Here is a 24,313-nt window from a genome sequence, read left to right on the forward strand (position 1 = left end):
CCTAACAGGCTGAGGAAGAGGCAGCCGCCGATCCATCCGGTTTTCCCTTCTCCCAGCCCTCTGCCGCTGCTTTTGTTGGGTCTTCTCATCAGCAGCAGAGGGCCTGGGAGAGGTAACTCATGCCCGAGTTTATGCACTTACGCTCGGTCTTCCAGGATGGGATTAAGGTGCTTGGTGATAGACTGAAGAGTGGATTTACCCATGTGAACACACTTATACAGGATGTCAGCAAACGCCTTGATCGCCTGGAAGCCGACCTTGAGAGACCGGCGTGACATTTTTTTTTTTTTTTTCCTTCAATATAGCGGGAAGTGTCAGAAAACTTTACGCCTCAATTCCAGATCAACGTCATGCAGGCCTGCCAGGCTGCTTACAGCCAAGCATTGCTGCAGCTGCAGCAGTCACAAAGTTACAATCAACAGGCCAGAAGATATTACCAGCAGCCGAACATCTACTTTCAAACTCCCAGAGTGACGAACTATCCTCCACCACCACCGCCTCCAGTTCACAGAGCCACCACGCAGCCAACTTCATCATCCCTGCGGCCAGCAGCATCTACGACGCTCCCAAGTTCAGCACCCACCATGCTACCAAGTTCAGTTATTAGAGGACTGGGGGGTCTGCAATACCAAGATAGGTTATTACACTTGGGGTTATTTAGTTTGGAAAAATGAAGTCTAAAGGGTGATCTTATTTTAATGTATAAATATATGAGGGGACAGTACAAAGACCTTTCTGATGACCTTTTTACTTGTAGACCTGAGACAGGGACAAGGGGGCATCCTCTACGTCTGGAGGAAAGAAGGTTTAAGCATAATTACGGATGCGGGTTCTTTACTGTAAGAGCAGTGAGACTATGGAACTCTCTGCCGTATGATGTTGTAATGAGTGATTCGTTACTTAAATTTAAGAGGGGACTGGATACCTTTCTTGAAAAGTATAATGTTACAGGGTATATACACTAGATTCCTTGATAGGGCGTTGATCCAGGGAACTAGTCTGATTGCCGTATGTGGAGTCGGGAAGACATTTTTTCCATTACGCCCCTCAGGACAGCACAATGGATGGATGGAGGATGTCCTTCCTTTGACCTATAGCGGGACAGGATCATAGAGAGGTTAAAAGGACCCTCCCACCTCCACCCTCCAGTGATTTTCCTGTCCCTACAGGGGACGGTTGTATGAGAGGTTGCTCCTAGAGCGAAGATAGCCTGTGGATTCTCTCACCCCTGTCAAGTGGACCGTGGCCGACTCCTCTTTGAGAGGTTCCTCAGCCAACAGTCAGCCTGTGCAATGGGCTCAGGGGGATCGTGCGGCTAGTTTAATCCTTCCCCCTGTCAAGTAGCCCAGGGTGGAAACTCCCCGGTGGGGAGTCCCTCAGCCCCAGAGACCAGTCGAGCGGACGGGCTCCTGGGTAGAGCCGCTTCCTCCCGGTGGGGGGCTCTCGGCTCGGACGCCAACCAGCAAAACACCTCTATGTCGTGTGGTGGAGAAGGCTGTGGCGCTTACAGTGATGCCAGAGAGGAGCGCCGGCACATAGGTTTGGCGTGCGTTCTACGATGGAACACGGAAGGGGGCACAGGAGAAGAGTAATGGGGACGCCGCTTCCTTCCACGGTAGGCTTTCGGCGTTACCAGCTCCCCCTGTCTTCTAGCAGGTATGGAGCCAGCACAGGTGAGTGCATGGTTTAAATGTTGCATTGTTGGCCTGGGCCTCTGGGCTGACTCTAGTCTCATGCCTTTGTGTCAAAGCTGTACCTGGAACCCATTTGCAGCTAGGCCTTGGACCTCTAGGCTATGGTAGGGCCATATGTCCAGGCTACATCTCATGACTGGACTTCAGTTAGTTGCAGGTTTTGTCTGCACAGAGCCTTATGATTGGTCTTCAGAGTGATTTTTTTTTTTTTTTTTTTTTGAAGCATGCTTTCCATTTTTTGGTTCAATAAACAAGTGTTTCACTTTTCTTTGCAACTTAACTACTCCGTCCGTAGGAGGACACAAGGTGTTTATTCAGCACATTGTCTTCATGAAATCTGCCCTCCAGCTGCGGCTCATTAATTAGCTCCTTTGGGTGGAGTCAGTCTGACAAATGAGAGGTACTGTTCAGAGTGGAGATTTATCTGGACCTCTGATAGATTGCTCTTTTGCTTAAAAGTGTAGGCCTGGTCTCTTGTTTGGCACCTTCAAGCATAGCCTAGTCTTTCTGTGCATCATATCAAGTGCCTCCGTGCATAATACTGCATCATACTGCTTTTATGCATCATATGGAGGGTCTCTGTGCATGATACTGAATCATAGTACATCTATGCAACATATTGAGTGCCTCTGGGTTATCATACGGCATCATATTGCTTTATAGTTCCTATATGCATCATAGCGCTTCATAGTTACTTCGTGTATCATATTGCATCATATTGCTTCATGGTTCCTTTATGCATCAGAGTGCTTCATATTGCCTTTCTGCATCATATATTGCATCTCTGTTCCTATATGCATCATAGTGCTCATATTGCCTTTGTGTATCATATTGCTTCATGGTTCCTATATGCATCATAACGCTTCATATTGCCTCTGTGCATTAGATTACAGCATATTGCTTCATGGTTCCTATACACATCATAGCGCTTCATAATGCCTTTGTGCATTATATTACAGCATATTGCTTCATGGTTCCTATACGCATCATAGCGCTTCATATTGCCTTTGTGCATTAGATTACAGCATATTGCTTCATGTTTCCTATATGCATCATAGCGCTTCATAGTGACTTTGTGTATTATATTACAGCATATTGCTTCATTGTTCCTATATGCACCATAGCGCTTCATATTGCCTTTGTGCATTATATTACAGCATATTGCTTCATTGTTCCTATATGCACCATTGTGCTTTATAGCTCCTTCATGCATCATATTGCTTCATAGTTCCTATATGCATTATAGTGCTTCATTGTTCCTATATGCACCATAGCGATTCATAGTTACTTCATGCATCATACTGCTTCATTATTCCTATATGCATCATATTGCTTCATTGTTCGTGTTTGCATCATAGTGCTTCAGATTGCCTTTGTGCATCATATTTCTTCATAGTTGCTATATGCATTATAGCGCTTCATAGTGACTTTGCATCATATTGCATCGTATTGAATCAGATTACTTAATAGTGCCTTTGGACATCATATTGCATTATATTGCTTCATAGTTCCTGTTATAAGCACATCCAGTTTATTATTGGTCGGTACAGTCTTCATTGTGTGGTGGCTGTGACTTTCACCATATTTTGCTGGGCAATAAGGTTCTCTAACCATATTCTGGGGCAGCGATGTCTATAAGTATCTATCACAATAAATAACTTGCTGTGGTTCATTATTGGTATTGGAGTACAATGGGTGAATTTCCCTCTTTGTTTCTGATGCTTATTTCGTTTACCACATTCATACTGAAATTGGCCATTATAGATGTATATCAGACACTCACTACGGTGATTTTCTTTGCGGATCTCTTTAGATATCTATGGTTTTTCTGATCTTTCATATCATTTATACATCTAGTCTGGTTTTAGCCTGGGACTTTGATTCCTGGGCTTCTGTACCCACCCTGGGAGAGTTTCTTTGGTATTCTCCATTGTGCTGTCCTGAGGGACGTAATGGAAAAAGGGAATTAGACCTACCGGTAATTCGGTTTCCAGGTAGTCCCTCAGGACAGCACCCTTAGTTCCCTCCCTTATGTTTCTCTTTTTAGGCTTGTACGGGATTAATTTACCGGGAGATCGTTCGTCCTTTGAGTCACCATGGCTCAAAATTAAGATGAAGCTGTTAAATGGATTATAACACACGTGTTTGTAAGGGCATGTTTAGACCATTTATTTCCATCCTTCTGTGGTACTTTGAAAAAACACTGGAGGGTGGAGGTGGGAGGGTCCTTTTAACCTCTCTATGATCCTGTCCCGCTATAGGTCAAAGGAAGGACATCCTCCATCCATCCATTGTGCTGTCCTGAGGGACTACCTGGAAACCGAATTACCGGTAGGTCTAATTCCCTTTTTTACCCAATGTGGAGCTTACTCTTTGCCACATGGGTTTTTTCCCCTTCCTCTGGATCAACATGTTAGGGCATGTTAGGTTAGGCTATGGTTTGAACTAGATGGGCTTAAAATCTTCCTTCAACCTTAATAACTATGTTTCTATGTTACCCCTGCAGTCAGCAGCATCCACCACGCTGCCCAGTCCAGCACCACACCGAAAGACTGCTACAGAGGCCACCTCTCCCACTTGGCCAAGAAAGCAAAGGTCCAAAACTAATAACATTTCCACCAGGACGAAGACCCGGAGTCAAAAAAACCCCTGCTAAAATTGGACCCACCACCTGTACCCCCACCTACCAATGCTTCTTTGTTCTCAAATGTGTCACTACCTTCCCTTGTGTCTGTCCCTTCCAGTTTATCTATCCATTCCTATGATTACACTGTGTTGTCTACTCCCAATGTGTCCAGTTCCATCCATGATTCAATCCTTTAATTTGTTGCCCCTTCCCCTGTAACGCCTTCATCAACTACCACCCAATCCTCAGCTCCACACCCCCAAGGTCCACCACATCTCACCCTCAGATAGACCCCGATCCTAAACAGTTATTTTTTGGTTAAATAAATGTTTACTTTCTTTGCACAATATCTGGGTTTTCTTTGTCTCTTTGAGCGCCGCCGCCGCAAACGTGTATTGTATTATTGAGGGAACTTTTAACGGGTGTTTTACTACAGGAATTTTATTATTTAATTCAGCAAACAATGCAGGTACATTTAGAATTTACAGGTACATTTAAATAATGCAAACGGTTCCAGCACGGGAGTTGAGTATAGGGTTTATTATTATAATCGGGGCCAAACATATTAATCAAGAAGGGGTTGTCTTATTGGACGCTGCCTCTGGCCCGGCCTAATAGACCGTCATACATTTCAGGCCCAGACACCATTATTAGGCATGTAAGTATCGTAGTAACTAGGCCGCCCCATACTATTGAGTACTTTGGGTCGGAGGGCATTCAGCCAAACTCCGTCACATCTGCTTAGATGCCATGTTTGATTTTGGCAGCAGCAAGTGGTTAAACTACCAGGGCTTCGTTGTAGCCGCCCCTGTGCAATCCCTGCAGTGTAAATCTATGTTCTGGGGCCCAAAAGAGTAAAACAAATGTTTAGCGTGTCAAAAAAAATAATTTTTAGTATCTGTTTTTTTTTTTCCCCTGTAATATAGGAAAGCCTAAGGCCAGAAATAAATCCCATAAAACACTGTACATGGAGACTTTGGGATCAGATAATTTCTGTCCGCTGTGTTTGTGCAAACAAAAAAGCTTTTTGTCATGATCCGTGCCAGGGTTTAATCCTGTCTGCCCTTTTTCCGGGGGGATCATGTCAAGTTAACTTTGCTCTGCCTCATTCTGGGTTCAGGTTTGCTATTTAGCTCCCATGCATCCTGCTGGCGGTGTCAGCTATAGTTCTGCCTTCGGCGTGTGAACCTGACTCTGGTAGCTCTTGGTTTGTCCTGCTGTGATCCCTGACTTGCCCCCGTGTCTGTTGACTCCCTCTGTCTGCCCTTTTTCCAGCGTTTCGGTTTTGATACTCTGGTTTCTGACTTGGCTTGTATTCAGACTCTCTTCTGCCTCCTGTCTTATCCGCTTCTGACCGTTGCTGAAACTCCTGGCTTGTTCCTGACCACGTGTATTGCTGATCTCTTTAGTACTTCTGCCTATTGTTGTTTTTTGACTCGGCTTGTTGGACCACTCTCTCGGCACTTGGTGGTGCCTATGCTGCTGCTCTGCAGTGCTTCTCTGTGTATGCAGTCTCACTTCCCTCTCAAGCTCCCTCTGGTGGAGGTTGCGTTATACTGCACTGCAGCAGCATGACAGTTTTTATAAAAGCCTCAAACTTCTGTGTGTGACTCAGACATGTGATCTAATGTGCTAGAAGATTACAGTGCAGGGAATCGGGAATCATTCATATAGACGGCCGGTGGTGATGGGGTCAGTGACGGACTCTGGACAAATATGTTTCTAGAGCCGTAGTAGAAGATGATGTCATTCTCATCAAGAAGTAGTTATTTCTCATGTCACGTAATGAATATCTCCTGCAGTATTGCTAATGCCGATTCCAGTTTAGGTAAATGAGACGAGAATTAGCGTTATGGAAGAGGAGTCTAAAGGCAACGTATTCAGCTACCGACTCCGAGGAAGAAACTGCTTGTTGTCTGCGGCCTAAAATACACTGCTCAAAAAAATAAAGGGAACACTTAAACAACAGACTATAACTACAAGTAAATCAAACTTCTGTGAAATCAAACTGTCCACTTGGGAAGCAACACTGTTTGACAACCAATTTCACATGCTGTTGTGCAAATGGAATAGACAACAGCTGGACATTATTTGCAATTATCAAGACACACTCAATAAAGGAGTAGTTCTGCAGGTGGGGACCACAGACCACATCTCGGTACCAATGCTATCTGGCTGATGTTTTGGTCACTTTTGAATGTTGGTTGTGCTTACACACTCATGGTAGCAAGAGACGAACTCTACAACCCACATAAGTGGCTCAGGTAGTGCAGCTCATCCAGGATTGCACATCAATGTGAGCTGTGGCAAGAAGTTTTGCTGTGTCTCAGCGTAGTGTCCAGAGGCTGGAGGCGCTAGCAGGAGACAGGCCAGTACACCAGGAGATGTGGAAGGGGCTCAGCCTTTGTGCAAGGAGGAACAGGAGGAGCCCTGCAAAATGACCTCCAGCAGGCCACAAATGTGCATGTGTCTGCACAAACGGCTATAAACCGACTCCATGAAGATGGTCTGAGTGACCGATGTCCAAAGATGGGGGTTGTGCTCACAGAAAAAAATTCACTGTGTAAAAACTGTAGTTAAAAAAAAAAATTACCTTTTAATTACGTCTTAACGCAGTAAGGTGATATTAAGGACCACTACCACGATTTAAAAGATAACAGGAGGCGCCTGTACCCACTAAACTGAACTGTTCCTACCTACCAGCGGAGGTTGGCATCCTACAGTTGCGCAATGGCACCCCCGCTCCCCATCGACTATCCCTCCTACCCCTATCCAGCCCTGTGGGATGGGGAAAGAAATAGGAGAGATAATGAAATGAATTTGTTTGGACAGTATACCACAATTATAGTGGGGGATTGATGTGTTACTTTTTTATTATTACTGCCAAAATTTTAATGTGGGGTAGTAAACCACGTGAGTGAAAATATATTTAGATTTTCACGTACCCAAGATAAAGGGAGTTGTAAAAGATAATATAGACTTGATGAGGGGTCAAAATGAATTGAAGGGGCCTTACCCTTATCTATCTCCTGCCTATCAGCGGAGGTTGGCACCCTATATGATATTTACGATTTTGTTGGTGCCCCCGCTCCAGACGGCTGTCCCTCCTAACCCTAAGACCATAAGATCATTTCCATATGAGGGGCAGTGAAGGGGTGAAGTCTAACAATGATGGCAATGATATGTTAGACTCAACAGTTTACTATCCAAAACTAACATACAAGTGAGCTCAAACTAATAAATGATCAATATAGTTCCGCTTCCTCATATAGGGCAAATAGTTATACTGTCTGAGTAGGAACTAAACAGTTGGCCAATGTCATATATAAATATCATAGCCTGCATAAATATTGCATGATCCCAGGGCATTCACCCCTTAACCCCAAGGGTGGTTTGCATGTTAATGACCGGGCCAATTTTTACAATTCTGACCACTGTTCATTTATGAGGTTATTACTCTGGAACGCTTCAACGGATCCCGGTGATTCTGACAGTGTTTTCTCATGACATATTGTACTTCATGTTAGTGGTAAAATTTCCTCAACATTACTTGCATTTAGCTGTGGAAAATTTTTTTCCAACTTTGAATTTTCATGCCCTTAAATCACAGAGATATGTCACACACAAAGTAAGTAACATTTCCCACATGTCTACTTTACATCAGCACAATTTTGGAACCCAAATTTTTTTTGTTGGAGTTATAAGGGTTGACCAGCAATTTCTCATTTTTACAACACCATTTTTTTTTTAGGGACCACATTACATTTGAAGTCACTTTGAGGGATCGATATAATAGAAAATACCCAAGTGTGACATGCAGCGCCCCAGAGTCCTGGTCGTTGCAGTAATGTCGCTCTTCCATCAGGGGGAGTGATATTACGTCTGATGGTATTAAAGGAGTTCACCTGACCAGGTATCAGTCACACACTACACTTCACACTCCAACCACAAGGGGGAGCAAAGGGTTCTATCAGGCCACTCCTCACACTCGGGTAAAACTGGGGGTTGGATAGGAAGTTAGAGAGAAGCTGCCTGGGTGAGACCCAGAGAAGACCTGTTAGGCAGACAGGGAGAGAAGGAGGAACATCTGAGCTGCAGACAGAGGTCCCTGTCGGGTGGGATCCTGACAGAGACATAGCAAGAGATAGAACGTTACGGAGCTGCGCCTGCACCTCATTGTGGCAGCATCCTAACAAAGGACAAGAAGCGAAGTATATTGTGGAGAAGTGAGAAACGAGATCACAGCACAAGGAGTTAATACCAGGAGGAGTCCTGCCTTAAGATCGGCAACATCCTTCTGAGGCGCGTAGCCGGTGGCCGGAACACCGAGGGAGTAATTGGCTCTACGCATTACTTCAAACAATGGCAGGACAGTTAACTCCAAGTTGGCTGCCCAACCTTTAACCTAATGAAGACAACGGAGGCAAATTGTGGGAGAGGGGCGTCACTAGGGTCCCTATAAAATAGCTCCAGGCCTACCCCATCATATGGGTCGTCCTATCCATACCATCTGGGGGACGGGGAGAGAGAGAAACAGAAATATACACGACAGATGTGAGGACTATCCCGTGGTGCTCAGCAGGGAGGTACTACAACACACAGGCGCTAGTAGGAAGGCTACTGATTTCCACCTGCAAAGGGAACTCTGGATGTGCCTTCAGACCGGCCAGACTCAGCCAGCCCTGTGAACGGTACTCTGGACTGTGGACGCTGAAGTCTTCAGTAAAAGGTAAAGAGACTGCAACCTTTGTGTCCTCGTCGTGCCTTACAACACCCACCATTACCACCTTACTCATTAAGGGAAGCCCTGGGGACATACTTCACCTGTGGGAAGGTATAACATCTAGCTGCCATTCCATCACCCCAGCGGACCCCTAGCAGCATCGGTCACCCTGACCGAATACCACAGGTGGCGTCACAAACACTTGACAAACTATACCTTTAATTGGGCGCTCCTTAGCAGGGCCACGGACCGGGTCGGGCCACTGTGACATCCCCAGAACCGAGACAGAGGGACCCGGTACCGAGTACCCCACTGCCCTACACCTGGGGGCGATCCATGACACCATTCTAAAAAACTGCACTCCTCAAGATGCTCAAAACCACATTCAAGAAGTTTATTAACCCTTCAGGTGTTTCACAGGAATATTTGGAATGTTTAAAAAAAAAATAATGAACATTTCACTTTTTCACACAAAATTTACTTCAGATCCAATTTGTTTTATTTTACCAAGGGTAACAGCAGAAATTGGACCCCAAAAGTTGTACAATTTGTCCTGAGTACGCTGATACCCCATGTGTGGGGGTAAACTACTGTTGGGCTCATGGCACAGCTCGGAAGGGAAGGAGCGCCGTTTGGAATGCAGACTTTGATGGCATGGTCTGCAGGCGTCACGTTGCGTTTGCAGAGCCCCTCATGTACCTAAACAGTAGAAACCCCCCACAAGTGACCCCATAATGGAAACTAGACCCCCAAAGGAACTTATCTAGATGTGTTGTGAGAACTTTGAACCCCCAAGTTTTTCACTACAGTTTATAATGCAGAGCCATGAAAATAAAAAATCTTTTTTCCCACAAAAATGAATTTTAGCCCCCAAATTTTTATTTTCCTAAGGGTAACTAGAGAAATTGGACCCCAATAGTTGTTGTCCAAGTTGTCCTGAATATGCTGCTACCCCATATATTGGGATAAACCCCTGTTTGGGCCTACAAGAGAGCTCAGAAGGGAAGGAGCATTGTTTTACTTTTTCAACGCAGAATTGGCTGGAATTGAGATTGGATGCCATGTTGCTTTTGGAGAGCCCCTGATGTGTCTAAACAGAGGAAACCTCCCAATTGTAACTCCAACCCTAACCCGAACACACCCCTAATCCCAACCCTAACCACACCCCTAACCCCAATACACCCTTAACCCCAACACACCCCTAATCCTAATCCCAACTCTAACCACACCCCTAACTCCCAACACACCCCTAACCCTAATCTCAACCATAATCCTAAGCACACCTAACCCTGACATACCCCTAACCCTAATCCCAACCGTAAATGTAATCCCAACCCTAACTTTAGCCCCAACCCTTACTTTAGCCCTAACCCTAATGGGAAAATTAATACATTTTTTTTATTTTATTATTTTTCCCTAACTAAGGTGATGATAAAGGGGGGTTTGATTTACTATTTATAGCGGGTTTTTATATTTGGCAGCTGTCACACACTAAAAGACGCTTTTTATTGCAAAAAATAGTTTTTGCTTCTCCACATTTTGGAAGCTATAATTTTTCCATATTTTGGTCAACAGAGTCACGTGAGGTCTTGTTTTTTGCTGAACAAGTTGATGTTTTTATTGGTACCAATTTTCGGGCACGTGACTTTTTTGATCGCTTTTTATTCCGATTTTTGTGAGGCAGCATGAACAAAAACCAGCAATTCATGAATTTCTTTTTTGGAGGGGTGCCTACCGTTCTGCGTTTGGTAAAATTGATAAAGCAGTTTTATTCTTCGGGTCAGTACGATTACAGCGATATCTCATTTATATTTTTTTTTATGTTTTGGCGCTTTTATACAATAAAAACAATTTTATATAAAAAATAATTTTGCATCACTTTATTCTGAGGGCTATAGCTTTTTATTTGTTTCGCTAATGACGCTGTATGCTGGCTCAATTTTTAGCAGGACAAGATGACGTTTTCAGCAGTACTATGTTTATTTATATCTGTCTTTTTGACCGCGTGTTTTAACACTTTTTGTTCGGCGGGGGGTTTTTTTAAACTTTTTTTTTACTTTGCCCCACGGGGGGACATCACTATATATTATCAGATCGCTGATCTGACACTTTGCTCACAAGCCAACCTCCCTGCAGGACCCGGACGGACCCCCTCGGCCATCTTGGATCCGCAGTGAGGATTACGAAGGAGACCCTTGGACAGCGTGATCACATCGCATTGTTCCGAGGGTCTCAGGGAAGCACGCAGGGAGCCCCATCCCTGCGCGATGCTTCCCTATGCCACGGAACGCTGTGATCATGTTTAATCGCAGTGTTTCGGGGGTTAAAGTGCCAGGAGCGGTCACAGTGCCGGATGTCAGCTGTGATAATCGGCTGACACTCGGCTGTGATCAACCGTGCTCCCCCTGTGAGCGCGGCTGATCGGGTATTACATACTTTCCCGTCCATGGGAATTAAAGGGACTCTGTCACCTTAATTTGGAGGGAACAATCTTCAGCCATAGGGGTGGGGTTTTCGGGTGTTTGATTCACCCTTTCCTTACCCGCTGGCTGCATGCTGGCTGCAATATTGGATTGAAGTTCATTCTCTGTCCTCTGTAGTACATGCCTGCACAAGGCAATCTTGCCTTACGCAGGCGTGTACTATGGAGGACAGTCCCTTTAAGTCCCAGGTCGCATGGACGGGACAGTACGTCCGATGGCAGAAAGGGGTTAAGCAATAAGCCCAAAAATATTCAAAACCAGATAAGGCTCAGCTGCATGTTAAAGAACAGGTACATGTCATCAAATCAAGAAGTTATGAAAAGAAAAAAAACCTCAGAGCTCTGAAACACACTCATTTCCCCTTTCAAGGTTCATCAGGAGTGAATAAAGTATACATAGTATAAAGAGACTACTTAGCTGCTGAAGAAGTTGCTATGACCGGCACAATAGCAGGGTTCAGAGTGCAAGCACATAAGGAAACGATACCCCTTCATAGTGTGCTGCATGATACGGTGCATGTTGATCCATGTTGCTATTGTGCCGGTCTTAGCAATCTCTTCAATCACTATTATTGTGGTATACTGTCCAAACAAACTCTCATTTCAATATCTCTACTCCTATTCCTTTCCCCATCCCACAGGGCTGGATAGGGGTAGGAGGGACAGTCGCCAGTGATCGGGGGCGCCATTGCACAGGTGTAGGGTGCCAACCTCCGCTGGTAGGTAGGAACAGTTCAGTTTAGTGATGGGTACAGGCACCTCCTGGTATCTTTAAAATGGTGGTAGTGGTCCTTGTTATCACCTTACTGCGTTAAGACGTAATTAAAGGTAATTTTTTAAGTACAGTTTTTACAACTTATTCTAGCTGTGATTTCCTCATGGGTTGTGCTCACAGCCCAACACAGTGCAGGAAGATTGGCGTTTGCCACAGAAGACCAGGATTGGCAAATTCGCCACTGGTGCCCTGTGCTCTTCACAGATGAAAGCAGGTTCACACTGAGCACATGTGACAGACGTGACGGAGTGTAGAGCCGCCGTGAAGAGCGATCTGCTGCCTGCAACATCCTTCAGCATGACCGATTTGGCAGTGGGTCAGTAATGGTGTGGGGTGGCATTCCTTTGGAGGGCCACATAGCCCTCCATGTGCTCGCCAGAGGTAGCCTGACTGTCATTAGGTACCGAGATGAGATCCTCAGACCCCTTGTGAGACCATATGCTGGTGCAGTTGGCCCTGGGTTCCTCCTAATGCAGGACAATGTCAGACCTCATGTGGCTGGAGTGTGTCAGCAGTTCCTGCAAGATGAAGGCATTGAAGCTACAGACTGGCCTGCCCGTTCCCCAGACCTGAATCTGATTGAACACATCTGGGACATCATGTCTTGCACGATCCATCAACGTCACGTTGCACAACAGACTGTTCAGGAGTTGGCGGATGCTTTAGTCCAGGTCTGGGAGGACATCCCTCAGGAGACCATCCGCCGCCTCATCAGGAGTATGCCCAGACTTGTAGGGAGGTCATACAGGCACAAGGAGGCAACACACACACACAACTGAACATCATTTCCTTGTCTTGAGGCATTTCCACTGAAGTTGGATCAGCCTGTAATTTGATTTTCCACTTTGATTTTGAGTATCATTCCAAATCCAGACCTCCATGGGATATTCATTTTGATTTACATTGATCATTTTTATGTTTTATTGTTCTCAACACATTCCACTATGTAACGCATAAAAATTTGCATCTGAAATATTTCATTCAGTGATATCTAGGATGTGGTATTTTAGTGTTCCCTTTATTTTTTTGAGCCGTGTATATAGGTTTTATTAGTAGATGTAAAGAAGAAAACTAAATACTGTAAAATAATCACTCATGTGTTTCCCTTATTATCTCCAGTAATTGTATTATTACACAGGATTTTTATGATGTTACATCGGCTCATCTTCTTCTCATTCAGGTCTCTACAATATCGGATCTTCTATGTAAGAGAATTTTCCTGATTTACCCATTAAGGATGGATATGGACAGAGACAAGATGGCGGAGAGGATATTACACCTCACCCTAGAGATCCTCCTCCGGCTTACTGGAGAGGTGAGAGACTCTGATGACATCACATTACATCATTCTTATCTATGGGAATAACAGATGGACAGAACTGGAGAGGTGAGGACTCTGGAAATGTCTGTAGTGAGATTTATTAATGTGTCTCTCCATAACCAGGATTACACAGTAGTGAAGAAGACCTCTAGTGAATGCTGTCAGGACCCTGTGTCTGAGGGATTGGGAAGACCCCTAAGCCCAGTCATGGGGACTCCACCTCACCTGATACATGAGGACATCAATGACCAGAAGATCCTAGAACTCGCCTACAAGATGATTGAGCTGCTGACTGGACAGGTGACACTGCTGGGAATGCTGGGACATTATACAGTAACACTGTGAAGGTTTCTGGGTATAACGGTATCATTGTGTGTGTCAGGTTCCTATAAGGTGTCAGGATGTCGCCATCTATTTCTCCATGGAGGAGTGGGAGTATTTAGCAGGACACAAAGATGTATACAAGGACATCATAATGGAGGTTCCCCAGCCCCTCACATCACGAGGTAATAGACAGGACTAAATACATACGGCCTATAATTATCTGTAGGTAAAGAATGAATTCAGTCCCTGTATGTGCTTCCTCCAGTTCTATCCAGTAGGAGGACAACACCAGAGAGATGTCCCAATCCTCTTCTTCCACAGGACTATAAACCAGAAGATCCCAATGTTCCTCAGGATCATCAGGTAGATGGAGAGAAGGTGTCATGAGATCTCCCCTCTGATGTGTAGACGGCTGTGAAGGTCTTGTGCTCGGTCTTGTTTTATTCACCAGTATTATATGTTTTATACTTGTGTAATGAGAACGGTGCAGATGGCAGGCAGGGCTGCCACCAGGAATTTCGGTGTCCCATACTGGCAAAACTTTCGGGCCCACTTGGGACTCTGCCCAGGCTACACCCCCCCAGCTCCGTCTCCAACTCTCGAACCTTCCACAGTACCACTGCCCACTCATAGAAAAACTCTGCATCTGTATAATGCATCCCATAGTCATATATAGTTGAATAATGCATCCCCTTAGGAATATAATGCACCTCTATAGTACTATAATGCACCCCCATAATAGTATAATGCACCCCCATAATAGTATAATGCACCCCCATAGTAGTATAATGCACCCCCATAGTAGTATAATGCACCCCCATAGTAGTATAATGCACCTCCATAGTAGTATAATGCATCTCATAGTATAATGCCCTCCCATAGTGGTATAATGCACTTCATAGTATAATGCACCTCATAGTATAATGCCCTCCCATAGTGGTATGATGCACTTTGTAGTATAATGCACCCCCATAGTAGTATAATGCAGCGTCATACTGCAGCTTTACAAAAAAAAAAGTTTATCCTGACCTGGCTGAGGTCCAGCGGTGTCCTCCACCTGATACATCTGAGGTGTGTACCATCATATGTGAGTGTCATTATACGCTGGCAACGTGCCCTCTGACATCAGCTGCCAGCTTATGATCTCCCGCAAGGCAACAGATTTTAACTTGCCGTGCGTCTGACGATGCATGACGTGTGGGGTACACTTGACTCACAAGCGCCTGTGATGACTATACCCTATTTCCCACAACTTTTATCTATTCCACCCCCCCAACCTATAATAACATTAAATAAAATACCCAAAAATTACATAACACCAAATCTTGGATTAAATGGCCACAGCAGCCTTTTTTATTAACATACAATTACAAAAATAAAACAACAACCCAAACTCGGAAGGGATGGTCCTCGAAGCCCCAAATTAAGTATTTCCAAAGTTCACCTTTAATATTCCTTTTGGCCTCCAGGCTTAGTCTTACCCCAGCCGCAAAGCACCAGCTCGGAGGCAGCTAATGACTAGCCCGGCCAAAACCAACAAATACCAAGTCCCATAATTATCCGTTCCACCGACTGATTGGCCACATCCACTCATAATCCACTCCGGGGGAGTCCAGGACCAATATAGATCCCCCCCCCCTGCAATCCTCCAACGCCCTTTCCACCAACTCCGAGGACCTCCCTCCCCCGCCACCAACATAAATGTTCTGACACCTCAAACATTTATGTCCCTCCAAACTTTCAGCCCGGTTTCAATGCCCTCTTGAATGGCCAAGCACCACATGTCCGTCCCCACCGCATTCAAGTGAACCCCATCCGACCTCCAATATTCCCCTTTTCCGGATTCCAAATTAACGTGCCGAACAACCACTGCTCTGTTTCGTGACCTGAAACGTGAAATTGCCCTATTCACTTTGATCCTTGCCTTGTTTATTCCTTCAACCGACCTAGCCCCGCGCCACACCTTCCGAGGGACAATGTCAGACCACACAACAATCAACCTTGGGAACGAAGCCCACAACCGCAACATGTCAAATTTTATGTCTTTTATGAGTTCCCGGTAAGGTTTTTTCCCCAAATCATTTCCACCCAAATGCACCACCACCAAATCCAGGGCCCGGTCTAAACGTACAAATCGGTGAAATTCCGGCAAGAATTGACTCCAGACCATCCCGCGCTTCCCGATCCAACGCAACGTCGCAGAATCTCTCTGGAACCCCAGCTGCCGCCCGTCGGGCCGAACCTCTGCCCTCAATGCCGCCCAGAACACAAAAGAATGTCCTAAAATCCAGACCAAACGGGATGTATTGCCTAAAACAAACAACAAAAAATGTAATTAAGAAAAATTCCTTCACAACGCATATAAATCCTAATCCACTAAATCCGGGCGGACGTAAGATCTGAATCTGATTGATTCCCACCGACCAATTCTCTTGACCGCTTCTTCACCTAGACCTCTTCTGGCCGCCTCAGTCGCCGCCCCAATCCTAAACGAGTGTCCACTGTAATTTGTGGACGAAATACCCCCAGCTGCCAAACACCGTTTAAACACTGCGATAAACTGGAATCGCGACAAAAAAGACCCATCTTCGTGTATCAGAAAGGGGTTGGATAAAACGCCCTCGCGTTTAATGAAATTATTTGCGCACAATACTGGATACATAATGGAACGTGGAACCGCAAACAAAGACACTTTGCACCCTCTACCTCAAACATCAGTCTTAGAAGACCGCAGTAAAATCTCTACCCTGTCACCAAACACCTTAACATCTTCCCTCCGTACACCCCCTTTCATTAATTTGGAGGGGCTGACCAACTCCCCGAGGCGAAATGCACCGAAAAAGGCTAATGCAAAAGCTACTCTGAAAAGGTCAATTTCCCATTGCGATAAGCATACCGTCGGCAACTGTGCGCCTAAAACCAAAAGCACCTCATACGAAACCGGACGTCTCGAGTCCTCGACTTTCCAACCCTTTTTCCACCCTTTTAACGCCTGACACACCAAAAACGATTTTGTCACATCCTTGACACCCCTTGCCTTAAAACCAAAAGCTAGCCCTGCTAGCATCTTATTCAATTTAGAAACGGACCAACCCTTTTCTTTTAGGTGTCCAATCAACAAAAGCAATCTGGGTTCATCCTGTAAACACTCCCCTATACAACCGTTCCAATCTTCCCAGACCTTCCATGCATGATCATATTGCTTCCAGGTCCTGACAGATAGAGAGTTCACCAATAAACCATCTAAAGCCCGCCAGGCAGATTCCACAACTCTACCGGACACTCCATGCCCGCTGCTTTCGCTTGAGGCACCAGCTCTCGAAGACGTTCCTCCTGGAGATGAGAGAGCGACAACAACTGGGTTACTCTCCAATGACCTGACTTCGGCTACGATCCACAAGTTATACGATAAACCCAAAAAGACCATATGTTGCAAAATTTTAACCACTAATGGGGAATCCGCTGACAATGAATTTATCACCCTCGCCTCGCTTTCTGACCTACATGGGAAACGTATCTTTTTGTTCATGATAACCTTGCCCCATAACGACAAGGCCACCAAAATGGGAAACAAGTGCGTCAGCACACGATTTGCTGACCACCCGTGTTCCTTCCAAAAAACAGGCCATTCGGCCAACAACCAAGAACCCTGAAAAAACAATCCGAAACCGCATCCGTCGAATACTGCGACAAACAGATCCAAAGCGTCTGCATCTATTACCGGCTCAATCCAAATGGACTTACCATTGTAATCCTCCAAAAATCTCGCCCAAACTGCAAGATCATCTCGTAACTCTTTTTTCTCAATCTAATAAAATGAACGGGAGATTTTACACCTGTTGTTGACAATGATAGCCTCCTGCAATTTGCTCAGCCCATCGTCATGATCCAACAAGCGAAGTTTAACTTGCCTAACAACGACTGTACCTCACGTAATCTCAATTTCTTCGCCTTGTGCTCCCTCAACACTTCTTCACGCAACTCGCCAATTTTTTCCGCTGGTAATCTACAAACCATTTCCAACGAATCAATTTCGATACCTAAGAAACTCAAAACAGTAACTGGGCCCACTGTCTTATCTGCAGCTAATGGGACCCCAAAACTCTTAGCAACCTTTTCCATTGAATGCAATAGTATTGAACAGTCAGCAGTCTGAGCCTCCCCTATGAACAAAAAATCATCCAGGTAATGTATACATGCATTTAAACCTGACACGTCTTTTACCACCCATTCCAATAAGGTGCTGAAGGTTTCAAAATACGCGCAAGATAGGGAACACCCCATGGGAAGACAACGGTCAACAAAATAACCTCCATTCCAATAGCACCCTAACAAATGCATACTATCAGGATGGACAGGTAGAAGCCTGAACGCCGCTTCAATATCTGTCTTCGCTAACTTGGCTCCCTGACCGCACATCCGAACCCAATGCATAGCTGCATCAAAAGAAGTGTAAACCACCGAGCACAATTCCGGATCAATGCCGTCATTCACGGACAATCCCCTAGGAAAGGACAAATGATGTATCATCCTAAATTTATTGGGTTCTTTCTTTGGGACTATACCTAGTGGCGATACCTTCAAATTCTGTAGGGGAGGACAATCAAACGGACCTGCCATCCTGCCAAGACTGACTTCTTTTTCTAACTTCTCCGTCACAACCTCAGGAAACTAGCCGATTTTAAATTCTTTTTAGAAAAATTTGCTGCTGCATTAACAGATGGGATTCGAAAACCGTCCCTGAAACCGTCTTCCAACAACCTCGCCACCATCCTATCTGGGTATCTATTTAGATAATGCACCATCTCTCCCAGCCGAATTGGTGTCACCCCTTTTTTCAACTCCCTCCGCTCCTCTGTCTGCCTCCCCTGAAACATTTCGATGATCCATGTGTGCCACCGTAGATTGTGCACTCGTGTTTAAACTTGCACTTTGCGCCAAATCTACAAGACCCCTCGTTGAATGCGAAGCACAAACCCTTCTGCATGGCCGTTGGATGTCCTCACTGGCTATAGCCCCCCGCGCTCCCGGGAAAGGACTGAGTGCTATTCCCTGTTCTGGATGGTACCATCACCCGCATCCAAAGTGCTATATCCTTATGGTCCCACCGAATGCTAGGCCTGACTGCCTTCCTCTGACGAAACTGTTCGTCATATCTCAACCACCCTAAACCACCATACACTCGGTAAGCCTCACCTATAGCGTCCATATAGCAAAATAATCCTGAACAATTTTCGGGAGCCTTTTCACCTATTACACTGGCCAAAATGGCAAATGCCTGAAGCCAATTTGTAAAAGTTTGCGGAATCAATCTGTACCTCCTCTTTTCTTCATCCTCTTTCTTTGACTCATCTCATCTCGGCCTGTCTAAGTTAAACCGTTCCAGGGGCAACAAAGAAAAAATTTCCACGTACTCCCCTTTCCATATTTTTTCCCTAATCTCGCTTTTAAGATGAGCGCCTAAAGGGCCTTCGAAACAAACGTAGACCTCACCGCGTGCGGTATCATCTAACCTCACTGTATCATCTTTTTCCGTGTCACCTGCATGGCTAGGCGCCGATACCGTAGCTGAGGAAATGGCCGTATTGGCCCCCCCACCCTCGTTCCTTAAACTTCCCGCCGATACATCCCTAGCCGGCACATTAGAGACCTCCCCAAGCGTGCCCCCTTGCCCAGAGATCCTACCCGTACCACCCAACCAAGCAGTAGATGGGGAGGCAACAACCTGACCACCCCCAGAACCCCACAGGAAAGCTAACTCTCTCAGCCTGTGGAAAAGCATATTTAACCCCCCGCTGACCCCCCCAGGAACCCCATCCTGACTACCACTCCCAGGCAAAGTCAACAAAGGGGGATAATATAAAGAAGTGTCCTCACCAAGCTGCCCGAGCGCTGTGGACCCGGCAGCCGACGATCCAGTAGCCTGATGTAATCTCCCGTCCTCTGTCATCCTTCCGTGGTCTGATGTTCCATGATCCATGTGAAAGCTGTTGATAGACGCTCTCCTTGACGCTCCCAGAGGACCTGCGACAGTCTGTGCCGGGGAGTAGGAGCCTGCATTATCCGGGGACTGCCGCCGCTGATGGTCACTGCTTGTGGAAGGGGGGGTTGATGTCTGCGCAGCACAGACCGGCGGCCCCGGGACACGCGCTACACTCGGCCCTCTGTTGTCCCTCACTGCAGCCGGAACCACGGCGCTGCTAGAGCCGGCTGACAGCCGCCCGCGATGCACCCCCCGCTGAGGCGCCTGTGGAGCAGGCCCCCGTATCGGGCATCTCCTGTCTGCCACTCGCCGAGCCGGCTCACCTGACACAGAGGCTCCGGCCGTTCCTGGTCCCGACACTCTGCGCGTTCCTGATGTTGAGGAGGAGGCCGACGCCTCCCCCTGTTGCGGACCCCGCTGGGTGCCAGGATTCCTCCCAGCTCGCCCTCGGGACCCTGTGATCCCGCGGCACGCGCCACTAGCTGGAGGGTCCCCGGAGGGGCTCCTAATTCGGCGTCGGGCCCGAGGGGGGACGTCAGGGCTTAGGCGTGCCAGCGGCCGGGACCGCCGCAGCCGGCGCCCTCCGATGGGGACCTGGGGAGATCCAGCCGCCACCCCCTGGAGAAGGCTGCTGACGTTTTGCTGCAGCCACGCAGTACCCTGCGTGCTGGCCGCGTCTTGGAGGCTCTGCAGGAGTGCGTCCACCTCCATGTCGGCAGACCGAAGCTTCGTTCTCTCACAAACAGGCAGGTGAGTGAATGCTCCGGTGAAGTGACCGAGGTGTAATAGGCGGTTATCTCTTTTCCCGCCCGACAAGCTCACCGCCCCCACAGCTCCTCCTGTTCTCCCCTGTTTGATCCCTCCCCTTCCCAAATTCAAAAAAAACTCACCACGCAGCCCGTGTTAACCCCATAATGCTTATTAACCCCCCCCTGTGGCGCTGGCTGTTCCCATGTGATCCCGTCATGGCGGCCTCCCTTGATGGCCCAGGGGCCCGTATGGCCTTTCTTGATCAGTTGAGCCTCTGGGGCCCAAAGAGAAGAGGCGACCTGCTGCGGGTCCCCTCTGCTCGCCAGGCCCTATTCGCCAGTAAGGGCTGTAATGCTCTGATGGCGGAACTAATGGCAGGATTAGAGCTGATCATAGACGTGACTATCTTTTCTTTTCATCTGTCTGTGACTTTTACAATATTTGTTTCAGGGTGAAGATCTGACCTATATTAATACTACAGAGACATATATGAGGGGTGATGAGCGGTGTAAAGATGAGATTCCTACATATGACTACCCAGGTAAGTAGTATCCACTAAATGCAGAGAAGTCACAGATTCTTCTTAGTCACCGGCTATGGCTGCTTTATCGGTTGTATAGCCCGGTTGTATCACAATCGTGTGATCACCATTTTGCCTCTAGACCTCAACATTCTCCTCCATCCAAACTTTGACACATCAGCTCTAAACTGTTATAAAAAAAGTATTTGAATGTCTAATATTTCTTCTTGAAACTGATGTGACATCTACCATTGGTCCTTATAATAGTTTAGCTTGAAAGAGCCCCATACTCTAATTACCCCAGAGGTTTCACCACTAGTTACTCATTTATTACTGATGAAGACTGTTGAGTTTGATTATTTCAGTAAATGTGTTATTGTCTTTAGTCACAGTTTTTGACTACAGTAGTTACTGCTCAAATCCTTTGACTTAACCACTTCCTGCAGTCCTTTTTTGTTCCTAATCAGGACCCAATTTTTCGAACCTGATGTGTGTCACTTTGTAGTGATAACTTTGGAATTATTCACAAAGGATAATAGGAAACAAATGGACCTTACAGATTATTTTCCAATTTCTCTTGAATGTGACAGTACCCTATATACAATTGTACACTACTGTCTGGGCACATGGCACGGTTAAGAAGCTATTTAGCTATTTGACTGCAGGTCTTGCAGAAATAGTTTGTGGATACGATGCATTGGGGGCACTGTTCGTGGTCACCTGGCAGCTCAAAAGATGTCCACCATGAAAGGACTTGGCGCTATCTACTCCATTTTACAGATCCCAGGGATTGCCTTGTTCATCATACTTTAACCCTTCTACTTGGGTCTGATCTTAGCCAGACAGAGACCCCTAGGCTTTGACCATGGTGTTACCTTCTGTTATGTGATGTGAGATGTAGCAAGAATAGTCAGGTAACCGGGTCAGTACCAGGAGAGCAGAGAAAATACAAAATCAGAAGACACAAGAGTAGTCAGTAAGCGAGCCGAGGTCACAACAGGAAACAAATAAACAAGCCTGGAGAGGAGCACAGAGGAATTAACCAGAGGAGAAGGCTGTATCTGACAGCGTCCAGCAATATGCTTTGAGCTTTAGGAGGGTGTGGTGCTTTCCAACTGGCTGGAGCAGGGAGCTGGACAACACACATCCATACTGCCAGATTGGATGGCACTACAAATCCCAGGTACCCTAATCTTAGTGGCAGGGCAGAGCCTGCGTCGCCCAGAGCTTCTTTTTTTGATGTCTCCTCTATTAACCAGTGCCTCATGTAGAATGAATAAGGTCATGCCTGGTAACAGAACCAGACATCACAGCAGCAGATCCCAGAGGAGATAGGACATACCATATGCAGAAGCCCTAATATGAGAAAATGGCAGAAAACCAGAGCAGTAGAAATCCCCATAAATTAACTTCATTTTGGAAATTATAACCCTCAGGGGATTAATGTATTGTAGTAGTGACTATGTTGACCCCAGACCCACTTTCCAGAAATTAGTGCGCAGTGGATGTTGGAGAGTGAAAATTGCAAATATGCCATTTTATTACCCAACACACAGTGCCCAGATTGTGCTCCAGGAGACACACGCATTGTAAATTAAGTGGGTTCTTATCACTATAGCAATTTATTATTTATTATCATTATTAATTTTTATAGCGCCATTTATTCCATGGCGCTTTACACGTGCTTTATACATGGATGCTAAATATGGTTTGGGCACACTGCAAGGCTCAGAAGCGAGGGGAAAATTTGACTTTGGGAGAGCGGATATTGCTGGATTGGTGTATTGAAGCCATGGTGCTTTTCAAGAGCCTTTGAGCCACTTGTAATGTACAAACCTGTTTTTCACTGACAGATGATGGAATTGATTTTTTGGGAGATGAGTAGAAGGTTTATTGGTGTAATTTTCCTCAACATAACATTGTTTGGTGACTTTTTACTCTATATTTCGGAGGCAGAATGGACAATCAGTTGAACACAACGCTCTACTGGTTCATCCTATGAGGTTTTCTATTAGACTGTGAGCTGTCATTGTCTTAGTGAATAATTACGTATTCAACATAACTTGTCATGTTGTGGATAGTTTACGTACAAATGTTAAAATATGTAAAATTCAAGGATTTTTTTATGAAAACTAATTGGTTTTATTTTTAACAGATGACTGCACCAGGCAATCAGAGGGGCAGCTGACATCTTCAGTTTTTAAATCAGATAATCTTGAGATCCCACAGGATACAATTGAAGTGAATGCCATTACTCCAGATATACCATCATCCCTTCACAGCAAAGATCTGTCGTCTGATCTTTTGAAACAGGTCCTGTCTTCTGATTCATTACCGACTACTAAGGAAAATCAAAGTCACAAAATAAGCATTAAAAAAACAAATTGGTCCTGAAGTAAAGAAACCATTTTGACTTTTAGAATATGGAAATCATTTTCCCCTCCAAGAATCATTTCTTAAGCATCAAAAAATTCACACAGCAGAGAATAGATTTTCTTGTTCCAAGTGTGGGAGATGTTTTAACCAGAAGTGGAATCTTGTTATACACCAAAGAACTCACACAGGGGAGAAGCCTTTTTCATGTTCAGAATGTGGGAAATGTTTTCAACAGAAATCAGCTTTGGTTACGCACCAAAGAACTCACATAGGGGAGAAGCCTTTTTCATGTTCAGAATGTGGGAAATGTTTTCAACAGAAATCAGCTTTGGTTACGCACCAAAGAACTCACATAGGGGAGAAGCCTTTTTCATGTTCAGAATGTGGGAAATGTTTTAATCGGAAAGTGTATCTTGATAGCCACCAGAGATTACACACAGGAGAGAAGCCTTTTTCCTGTTCAGAATGTGGGAAATGTTTTAACCACAAATCAGATTTGGTTAAGCACCAGAGAACTCACACAGGTGAGAAGCCTTTTTCATGTTCAGAATGTGGGAAATGTTTTAAAGAGAAATCTGCTTTGGGGCGATCCATGACACCATTCTAAACAACTGCACTCCTCAAGATGCTCAAAACCACATTCAAGAAGTTTATTAACCCTTCAGGTGTTTCACAGGAATATTTGGAATGTTTAAAAAAAAAAAAAAATGAACATTTCACTTTTTCACACAAAATTTAC

General features: G+C 45.5%; 1 protein-coding gene across 1 annotated transcript; it reads left to right on the forward strand.

Annotated features, from left to right (window-relative positions):
* The first annotated feature begins 17,828 nt into the window (after positions 1 to 17,828).
* Positions 17,829 to 24,313, forward strand: LOC143789455 (uncharacterized). The gene is made up of 2 exons (XM_077279017.1): positions 17,829 to 17,946; positions 23,646 to 24,313. Exons 1-2 carry the CDS (start codon positions 17,829 to 17,831, stop codon positions 24,179 to 24,181), a joined length of 654 nt encoding a protein of 217 aa, XP_077135132.1. The 3' UTR covers positions 24,182 to 24,313.

This window comes from Ranitomeya variabilis, unplaced genomic scaffold, assembly GCF_051348905.1.
Source record: "Ranitomeya variabilis isolate aRanVar5 unplaced genomic scaffold, aRanVar5.hap1 Scaffold_261, whole genome shotgun sequence".
NCBI classification, from domain to species: domain Eukaryota; kingdom Metazoa; phylum Chordata; class Amphibia; order Anura; family Dendrobatidae; genus Ranitomeya; species Ranitomeya variabilis.